The sequence below is a fragment of the Takifugu rubripes genome, chromosome 12, assembly GCF_901000725.2.
Source record: "Takifugu rubripes chromosome 12, fTakRub1.2, whole genome shotgun sequence".
NCBI classification, from domain to species: domain Eukaryota; kingdom Metazoa; phylum Chordata; class Actinopteri; order Tetraodontiformes; family Tetraodontidae; genus Takifugu; species Takifugu rubripes.
In genome coordinates, this window is record NC_042296.1 from 9,878,746 (window position 1) to 9,889,506 (window position 10,761).

At 49.6% G+C, this 10,761-nt stretch overlaps 1 protein-coding gene across 3 annotated transcripts; it reads right to left on the reverse strand.

The window, feature by feature from the left end:
- Positions 1–6,102: 6,102 nt before the first annotated feature.
- Positions 6,103–8,956, reverse strand: c19h1orf216 (chromosome 19 C1orf216 homolog). 3 transcript variants are annotated; one of them, XM_029845480.1, is made up of 2 exons: positions 8,815–8,956; positions 6,103–7,537 (listed from the first exon to the last, which is right to left on the reverse strand). In XM_029845480.1, the coding sequence occupies exon 2, from the start codon at positions 7,513–7,515 to the stop codon at positions 6,475–6,477; it is 1,041 nt and encodes a 346-aa protein (XP_029701340.1). In that variant the 5' UTR covers positions 7,516–7,537; positions 8,815–8,956; the 3' UTR covers positions 6,103–6,474. The 3 variants fall into 3 exon arrangements, with proteins under 3 accessions (XP_029701340.1, XP_011607589.2, XP_011607588.2); XM_011609287.2 differs by lacking the exon at positions 8,815–8,956 and adding an exon at positions 8,677–8,807; XM_011609286.2 differs by lacking the exon at positions 8,815–8,956 and adding an exon at positions 8,455–8,601.
- Positions 8,957–10,761: the final 1,805 nt, after the last annotated feature.

Here is a 10,761-nt window from a genome sequence, read left to right on the forward strand (position 1 = left end):
GATCACGTGTATGTTTGGAGAAGAGGACTTTATCAAAGAGCAGAGCTCAGAGAACATCGTTGGCTCTGTGCAAATCACTCAAAAGATTCACCGTGTCTTCATTATTCCCTTTAGCTGATTAAAATGCCTTGTTATGCTCCATAAATGGCACAGAAGAAATTTGTTGTAAACTGGTGAAGGTCCCCGATTGTAGCAAGTTTTGGACTTTAGCGCTCAGCGGGGATCCCAGGCTGAAGGATGGATCCGAGGAAAGTTCCTCCTCACCCCCACAAAACTCAGCTTAGGCTGCTGAACTGGACTCCTGGTGTCCTGAATCGACTGATTAATGACCAATAGGTGTAAAATGCAATGTTCTCGTGCATTTAGCTAAAAATAAATCTAAAAAGTTCACACACATCTTTATATTACCAACATTCTTTAGAAAAAGGGGCCACTATTGTTGGTCTTCATCTTAAATCACATCAAATATACTTTATTTATCAGATTCTGTACCAATCAAAATTGACTCTAGCAGATTTACAGAAATCCAGGGGCTGGAAAAACCTTGAACAGGACCTAAAATGTCCACAGCAAAGACAATTAAATTTGATGTGCTTGTCCTTGGTGAGTGTGTGTTCCAGCCTGGGACTTGTCCCAGGTGTGTTAAACTCCACATTACTTTTACAGGAAAACACAGTTGCCTTCAAAAGAAGGACATCTTTGCCTTTTTAACAGTGATGGATAAACAGGGGGCTGTTTATTATTCATTCCCATTATTCATAATGGAGGGGACAATAATCCCTTTTTGCTAGAAGACGGCGTGAATAAGCGGCGTTGTGCCACTCCGACATGTAGCACTTTTACCAATCCCAGTGGAATAACAGAGGCTCCGGAGTTTGGAGGGGGATTATGTGGCGGGGCCACACATAGCCTCGGGCTACAGTTTGGAACGGGACACAGTGTGGACGGCAGAGATTAGAGCACCAAGGTGGAGCGCAAAGAGGCCATTTCCAGGCAGAGGATGTGGGTCAGCATGGAGGCGAATATCGCCTCTGCTAAACGGACTCTGGTGGATTAATACAGACATTTAAAGAAGGACACCTGAGATAAGAGCTTCCATCAGGGCCCACCTGATGAAAGATCACTTACTGGGGTAGCATTGGGAGTTTTTTTAGTTAATTTTGGTGAAGGTGCAGGGATAAAAGCACGAACTGCATTATTAATCAGGCCTGAGCTTCACCATGTGTTGATGTCTGCGCTTTAAAAACCCCAAAATCCAATAACCTGTGTGAAAGAAGCCTCTGGGGACTGAAGATCCTGAGGACGGGAGTGTGTTCTCCCTGCCTCTTGAGTCGCTTGGCATTCATTCAGGCCCACGAAAAATGTGCATCTTTCTGGCCGCCTATCAGTATAATCCACGATTTCACGGCGCGGAGGCGGGGAGGACCCACGCCGCTTGTCGCCTTTGTGGACAGGGTGTCACCGTTTAGCCCCACGTTCGCACCAGCAGTGGTGTGGAAGAGGGAGGAGACGTCGAGAGAGGTTGCAGCTTCATCTCCGGCTCCCAGAGAAAAAAGAGCAAGTTAAATGGAAGTGACAATCCGCAAACATTCCTGGCAGCAGCTGCACAGCATTCGCATGGTCACCGGACTCCCCGAGCCCACCCCTACACGACCCCTGCTACCCCGGCACACGCACCTGCCGCTCCCAGCCGGGCTTTCTCCGACATACATAATCTATGGGCGGCTCCCGACCGGGGCTCCCCTCAATGCGCTCTTGAGAAAACCCCTTATGCGTGAAAAAGCCCCCTTTCTCTTCCTTTTGTCCAGAAGAGTTTTATGGGACAACATTGGGCATTATGAGGTTTGGGGGATTTTCCCTGGGACTCCATAGAAGGCTCTAATCCTTTCAGGCACGGGACGAATAAAAAAGTTTTAACCTGCTGTTTTCATATTTATTAGCTGGTTAAAGCAGACGAGGCAGCTGAAGCGTGAGCACACACCCCTCCTCCTGCTGACACACACACAACCCCCCCCCCCCCACACACACACACACAAACACACACACAGACAGTTTTGAAGTCCTCAAGTCTCGGCATCAACGGCAGGACGCTGCCTCTTGAGTGGGGCCCCTCTTAATGGATCTGATCGCTTTAGATGAATAAGTCAAGTGGGCGACTAAACGCTGAGGTCACAGAGGCCTGAAACCGCTCCGACGCCGCTCAGCATCATTCAACAAGTTGTTACCACACTTTATTACATTATTACATTATTATTATTTACATTCTTTCATTGAAATCCTTCTTCAACACTTCTGAGCTTTCATCAAACACTTTTGGCCATCAGGAGAATCAGACTGATTTAAACTGATCTATCTATCTATCTATCTATCTATCTATCTATCTATCTATCTATCTATCTATCTATCTATCTATCTATCTATCTATCTATCTATCTATCTATCTATCTATCTATCCATCCATCCATCCATCCATCCATCCATCCATCCATCCATCCATCCATCCATCCATCCATCCATCCATCCATCTATCTATCTATCTATCTATCTATCTATCTATCTATCTATCTATCTATCTATCTATCTATCTATCTATCTATCTATCTATCTACAGTATCTGTGTATTGTGTTGTTTCTCCCCTGATGACAGGTCTTTCTATCCAGTTCATCATACAGAGGCCTCAGGCCGCATCCTCCCCCTAACCCACTCACCCACCCACCCACCCACTCCCTTCATCCCCCCATCACCGCCGCCACCCCCTTTCTGTCAAAGCTGATTGTTTCCACGCCAGCAGAGTGCTGCGGGCGAACACACTGTCACACTACATCAGGCAGAAGGGGAGAGAGAGAGAGCAGCTCTGGGAGAGAGCGCTTGATAGGCCATGTTGGATGTGTCTCTAAGTTCTCTCCAAAAGCTCCACACACCAACAGCCAGGAACCGGGCTGTGGTGCCGGCTGCCGAACTTTTTTATGTCGGGGTGGGGGGGGGGGGGGGGGGGGGGGCAGGTGACCGCGCCACTTCTGACCCCAGGAGTCTTAATCTCGTGTCAAAAAATGGAAATACAACCAAATGAAACGTTGCCGTGTGTTTCCATGTTCTTTCTTTCTTTGCAACTTCTCTACTGGGTTTCTCTACAAAGCCCATATTAGGGAAAAGTTGATAATGGATTTGGATCAATAAAGAAATTTCCTCCTTCATGGGTTGTGTTGTTAAATTAATACTCTTGACCATTTAAAGAACTTTCTGAGTGAGATGGGCCGATGTCTTAATGTTAACTCTTATTATTGGAAAGAGACGAGCAGGCCTGCTTAGGCCTACTCAGTGTTCTTGTAGGTCACATGAAGTCTTTTGCTTCCCTCCACCTTTATGATGACCTTTATTTCACTGAGGTCAAGAGGAAAGATGCAGAATCTTACAGTACTTCCAAAACAACCTGTATCAGATTAATGTGACTCGGGAAGAGGGATGTATAGGTAAAATAAGTAAAAATGGGCAGGTAATTCTATGGAATATTTTTTTGGTTTATAATTTCATAACAAGAACGAAAATCTTGGTTTAACCCTTTTAACTGTCCTTTCATCGTCGCTTGTTCTCTTTGTCATTCTGAAGTCCGCCAGCTGACTTGGATGCGCGCTGCTGCCCCCTGCTGTCAGAATATACGCACAGCAGCGGGGGCGTCCGTGATGGAGTGTCTCCCCCTGGTGGACACTGCTGGACACGTTCACCATTACAAAGAAGCTTTTGTTACTATCTTTTACGTGGACTATTTAAAAAAAATCATACATATATGGGAAAATAATCTTAACCCTTCTATAGAAAAGGTGGCTAAATAAGCAATGCAAAGATTTTGAAGTGACAGGAACCAACCTTGTCCATTGAACTCTTTTAATTCCTCTAATAACTACTTTTAAAGCAAGTCCTAATAATAAAACATATTGATGCCAGCATTGAAATTACGTTTTTTTCCTGTATTTATTCATGATATTTTTTATCTATAATTTGGAACAACAGTAATGCAAGTACGCTCTCTGAACTGCAATAAAAAGATCAAACATTAAATCAGGCCAACTAAATTTTTCACTGCTGCGTTTCAGCTTCTGTGACGATAATTCTGAATTTGTCTGCTGCCTTATAGAATTAGTTACATTTAAACCACGTCTTCCTGTATTTGTGCTTTCTTCACAATGAGTTAATAATGCAATTTTAAAAATGTTACTATTTTTATTGTCCTTTATAAAAGTAATAATAATTCATATTCAAGAAATCACCACATCTGACGCTTCTCATCAATATTGAGTATTAATTGCTGATTGTGTAACTTTGCGGGTAGAATATAAATGTGGAGAAGTCATGTGCGCGCTGCTGGTGCGCCCGCAGCAAGAGGCACCGAGACCGGGGAAAAGGGTCAGGACAAAGCGAGCGCAGCCTGGTTGGAGCTGCGCGCTCGGCTCCAGAATGTTCATGAAATGTTTTTATCAAGTGAACAAATTGATAAAATGACAAGAAGGATTGTTTTGTGCTGAAATTCCTGGAGAAATAGGATAAACTAAAAGTCTCCCAACAGTTCGGTGATCCTGTTTAGCTGTCATTAAAAAAAACTGCGATCATTTTAACATTCCCAGTGACAATAAGCGAAAAGTCGACTTTTTATAATGTTGAAGGCAGACGGGTTATTCTGGTCTGTTGTTAATTCGATCACGTTCGCTCTGATACAGAAAATCTCATGAAACCTTATTTAACTCATACAAATCTGAACTCTCGGACAGGCAGAGGTTGTTCTGGTGTTTCCACTGTTTTTTAAGCGTCTTTAGGCGGATATTTCCCTGCCTGTCTGCCTGTCTGCCTGCCTGTCTGCCTGCCTGCCTGTCTGCCTGCCTGCCTGTCTGCCTGCCTGCCTGTCTGTCTGCCTGCCTGCCTGCCTGCCTGCCTGCCTGTCTGCCTGCCTGCCTGCCTGTCTGCCTGCCTGCCTGCCTGCCTGTCTGCCTGCCTGCCTGCCTGTCTGCCTGTCTGCCTGCCTGTCTGCCTGCCTGCCTGCCTGTCTGCCTGTCTGCCTGTCTGCCTGTCTGCCTGCCTGCCTGTCTGCCTGCCTGTCTGTCTGCCTGCCTGCCTGCCTGCCTGCCTGCCTGCCTGTCTGCCTGTCTGCCTGCCTGTCTGCCTGCCTGCCTGCCTGCCTGCCTGCCTGCCTGCCTGTCTGTCTGTCTGTCTGTCTGCCTGTCTGTCTGTCTGTCTGTCTGTCTGTCTGTCTGTACAGAATCATCTCCCTCCCTCTGGCTGCGCTCTTCTGCCTCGAACATGTTATCCGCGCGCGTTCATCACTCTCAAACGCATTAAACAAGGGATCAATATGGAAATTGATTCAGATTTCCACCACGATGCCTGCGTCCAGGAGAGACGATAAGCTTAAGAAATAAAGCCAGAGTTAGTTGGGAGGCAAAGACGGGGATTATCCCAAACTTGCCCGGGGCTTTTGGCTCTTCCGCGCGCTACCGGACCGACGTCTGTTCACCGAATAGGACCTGCAGGCCCCGGGGCGCAGGCTGTCAGGTCCCCCTCCCCCCCGTGGGCATCACGGCTCGCTCTGGATGGAGATTATGGGGTGGCAACACGGCTGGTATCTCTGGGAACATGCACACACGCACGGGCTCATGGAAAAGTGGCGAGGTGATCTGAAATTGCCCGGCGGCGGCTGCAGCCACAAAAACTGATGCTCGGGCCTCACACGGTTATCACACACACACACACACACACACACACACACACACACACACACACACACACACACACACACACACACACAAAAGCCGTGTGATGAACTGATACAAGCAACTTTGTGGTGCTGACAAAGAGACAACTGTTTGTTGAAAGGTCATTAGCCTCTGGGTGCAGCTCGAAGATAAAAAAAATAACCTTTTTTAGTCATATCTCTACTGAGGGTGCTTTGATAACCCAACGGATCAAATCAGCGTGCTGATTTGGAACTAAATGAAGGCTCCAGGCTCTGTTTATCAGCTGGAGCTTTGGATTTCCCCCTCAAATAAGCAGTAATTCTTTATTATTAGACAAAGCTCATTCTCACCCCATCAAGGAAACAGACACAAAAGAGCTCAAATCAGAATTGTGCTGGTTCTTTTAATCATCTCTCTATATACATCATGGTGGCAGGACATTTCTCTAACAAAGGACAACTACAAGATACTTTTGGACATTTCTTTTGGTACAGCAGACGTTTCTACAGCAGAGCTCAGGACAAAAAGACAACACAGTGATCAGAGCAAAGTGCTGAATGTGCTCCTTCCATCATGGCCGCCTCTAGAGCTCAGGAAGCAGAATAAACCGGTCAGGATTAATATGTGAGAGCAGGAATAAGGGTGGTGATGATGATGGATGGAAATCAGCTCTTTGATTTCAGGAAAAATGTCTTGAGGATGGAGAAAACTGCTGTTTGACACCACTTCCTGTTTGAGTCTCTCGCCCCTCTATGATTGGCTGACAGCAGCAGGGGGCGTGGCGTTGGCCACGGCAGCGGCGGCGCCCATGCGCAGGAGCTCCTTCCGCTGCGTCAGGATGACATCAAAGCTGGACTGCAGTCGGTTCTGTTGCTCTTGGATACGGCTCTGCAGCGTGCGGACCCAGCGGATGAGCGCCAGCCGGCGGTACATGGTCAGCTGGGCCTGGTGCTTCTCCATCTCCTGGGCCTTGAAGTGCTCACGGTCCCGCAGCGTCCACACCGAGTCCATGAGCTCGGGCATCTCTCCGTCCGAGTCCGAAGACTGATCGTCGTCCAGCTCCGCCCCTTCCTCCTGAAGATTCCCCATGCGGCTTCTTGCCAGGAAGCTTCGGCGTTTCGGCGCCGGTCCGGCCTTTCCGGCGGGCGTTTGGGCGTTATTCCTTAAGCCGGTCTTTGGTTCCCCCACTCCGACGCGGTCCAACCCTCCCACCAGCGCCCCTTCTCCATTCTCCATGTTGAGGGAGGACGCGCTGCCGCTGGAGCGGCAGCTGAGGTCGGACTCCGAGCCGCTGTCGGCCCACTCGTCCTCGTCCTCGTCCTCGTCCTCGTCCGGCTCCTCCTCCGCTCCTCTAGAGCCCAAACTGCTTTTTCGTTGCTGCCGCTCACTCTTGGCTTTCTGCTTCTCCTCGCTGTAGCTTATCAGCACCTTTCTCACCTCCTCCTCCATCCTGGTTTCCTCCGCTCCATCGGGGGGAACTCGGCCAAAGCCGTCGTCCCCGCACTCGACTTCGGGCAAAGGCTCCAGGGTGCTCCAGCAGGGGAGACGGGAGCGGGGCGACAGGATCCCTGTGTTGTGGTGGAACCCAGCAGGGTTGGGGTCGCGACCCAGGGGGGCCAGGCTGCGTGGACGCATCTGGTTTCTGTTCTCGTCTCCCCCGCCGGACCCCGCGTCCTCGCTGTCTCCCGGCAGGAAGTTGTAATTCCCGTCTTTGTTACCCTTCCTATGGTGCAGCGAGGAGGAGCCTCCTTTGCCTTCATAGTTCAAAGGCTGGTCCTGATGGTGCAGCATCACTGACCTTGACTGAGCTTCACTAAAGTGGACAGAACAGATGCAAACACATGAGACAGAGACAGAAAGTTCACAGGAAAACCTCATCATTGAGCCAGGTCGCAAAAGCCCGACAGGGCAACCGGGTCCGTGTCGGAATCCAGGAACTTTGAACATTCCTTTTTACCAGTTGTGGAGCAAAACTGGCCAGGAGGAGATTTAAGTGCCAGTACTTTTATTACAAAAACACATAAAGCAGCAAAGCTTTGAATCAGCAGTCAGGCCGGTCCACCTGGGGGACGAGTCCTGACCGAGCTGGCGTCACTAGTGGCCTCGGGACACCCTGGATTATTACGCAAGCATGGATCTCCAGTCAGGGCTGGTTGGTGCTAGCACAGCTGCTGCACGCTAACATCAGCAACAACCGCTCTTTGTCTTCGACGCGCTTGTGATCGCACGTTGGAGACCCACGAGACGCCGACGGGCTCCAGGACGCAACAGACGTCTGGTTCAGAGTTCTGAACCTTCGGCCTCGTGCGACGGAACTTTCAGTGGTTCTAAAGTTCTAAGAAGAACCCAGACAGCCAATGTTCATCTGCACCGGTCAGGTGACACCGAGGACAAGCACAGCTGATGAGTCACATCTAAAAAAGTCTAGTCTGTCGACTGACGCACGCACGCACGCACGCACGCGCCTGCCGGGAATGGGAAGGTCGCTAATCCTGACTCCAGGCTGCTGTCAATCAATCTCCTCCCTCCACACGCGCGTTCACCAAGTGCTGAAGAACAGCGACCGCGGGGGCGCGCACCTCAGCGACATGACGATCACGCGCATCACAACGTTAAATCAAATATTCCCCAGCAGACGATGATCGATGTCCCCCGGATGCTGATGGCATCGCGTCGGTGAGAAGGGAGGCGCAAACCGGCAGGAAGAGGGTGGAAAACGGGCAAATGTACCAAAGAGGCGCCGCCGCTCGCTGGAGGCTCCTGAGCCGAGCGCAGAAACGTGCGCCCGTGCGCGGGCAGGAAAGAGCGAAAAAGTGAGCAATGGCGCCCAGCGGCCGCATTCTGCGGGGTTTGTGGGCAGGTTGGGTTGGAACCCAGCAGAGAAGAGCGAGGAGATCCTGAGAGCGGCCGAAAAAGGTGAAATGAGCGTCGCCGCTTATGTAACGGGCTCACCCCATATCGGCGTCGGCTCCTCGGGCTCCTCGGTCTCCTCCGCTCACGACAGCATCACCATCGCATGTTTGCCGCCTGGAGAATGACGGACACTGGGCCGACTGGGTCTATTTACAGGAAACGCTGGTTTTGACTTACCTTTCTGCTGGTTTTGCTCGGTGGAGAAGCCGGACACTGTTCCCTCCCAGTTCCCCCTCCTCCGACCCTCCTATGGCATGTTGATTTCCCCTTCCTCTCCTCCTCCTCCTCCTCCTCCTCCTCCTCCCATCCTCTCACTGCAACAGTGTTTTCTGGGGGAAAGAGTGATTGAATAATGTGACTTCCTAAACTGGGCTGTGACCAGTGAGCATTAAAATGTCGGAGCAACATCCTGTGAGAGAACATTTGATGTTTATTACGTGTTTCTTTTATCAAAAAAACTCTTTGAATCAGAATTATGACGCATTCACCCTTCAATCTTATCGAAAAGCATAAAAATGAATAAAAATAAAGTGATTTTTTTTCTGATTTCTTTTATTTTATGTTTGTAATTGGGGACACTGGGTGATGTTTCATAGCATATTTATGCAGAAAAATGGAGATTTTAAAGGATTCACATGAGAACTTCATCAACATCAGGACCATCTTCTACTGTCAACTGCCTCCGAATATTCCTGAATTCTGTTTTTACTGGTTGAAAGTCTCAGTCAGAACTAACTGAGAAAGAATCCATCTGAACGGAACACTCTTAAACTCGGTGCTGAAAGCTTTTCTTATTTCAATATAACGTGAAAAGTCCGGTTTTGTAACGATGACGCGAGCTTGCGTGGCGCCGTCGGGACAGTTTTGCTCCGCGTTTATCATAATGCCAGGGTTTAATGGGATGGATCATTATCCAGGTCCACAGTGACGCAGGTCCTGCCCGTTGTGTAAGAGTGGTTTGCGTGTGAGCGTAGATCTAAACCGCCTAGAGTCACCACAATCAACCAGCAGACACGCAAACGCTGCCAGATCCCCAGAAGGGTCTCAACAGGACACAAACACTCACACCTGACCGTCCAACTCTGAGATATTCTGTAATCTGAAGCCTTTTCCTTCCTCCCAAGAGGTCCAGGCTGCTGCAGAAAGACTAATGCAGGAATAGAAACTCAAATACAGAATTCCCTCATCAGCCGACGCTCAAACACCAAATTGTGAAAACAGACTTTTGTGCAGCTTTATGGAAAAGGGAGTAAAATACCTCGTCACGAATGAGCCCCATGATTCTGACTGTGTGAAAACTAAATCGAATAATTGTTTTCTCCCTCCTGTTTAGGCAGCAACGTGTTTTTCTGTCTCCACCTTCTGACTGCAGCATTCTGGGAAATGGAGGAAGGCGCCTCTGGCCGCAGGCAGCGACAGGTACGCAGGAGGCTGCCCGACAAACAGGACGTTCATCTGCACCGGTGTGTGTGTGTGTGCGTGTGTGTGCGTGCGTGTGTGTGTGTGCCCTAGCACTGTGGTTATTCTCCTAACTGGTGACTAGATGCTGTGGTGACAGATCTAAAGCTCTCTCTCTCTCTCTCTCCGTTTGTGTGTGTGTGTGTGTGTGTGTGTGCGTGCGTGCGTGTGTTCTGCCACCAGCATTGACATGTCATGGAGATAAGAGCAGAGACAGTGAGCACTTGTTAAGTCTGTCTGATGTAGCCTCTTTACACCCCCCCCCCCCCCCCCCCACACACACACACACACACTTTCCTTCAACAACATCCCATTCAAGAGCATTAGCTCCAGGCTCCCCCCCCCCCCCCCATAGTCCACCAGTAGCCTAAGCACATGAAAAATACATCAAAGGGGCGTCTGCTCGAGGCCTCGTCACACGTAGAATCGTCTCCATCTCTCTGCGACGCCTCTGTTACTTGTTTTTTCCCTCCTCCTCCCAGAGACGATGAGATGTTTCATCTCGGAGGGTCGCCCAGGCCTCCTAGGGGAGGAGGGGCGCCACCTTCCTCCTCTCCACACAGGGGCAAAGGGGTAAAAACACAGGATCATGACTCACCTTGTGCATAATGGGGCCGTGTTTGAAGCGCACACAGCCCGCAGCGCCCTGACCCACTTCCCTCCCCA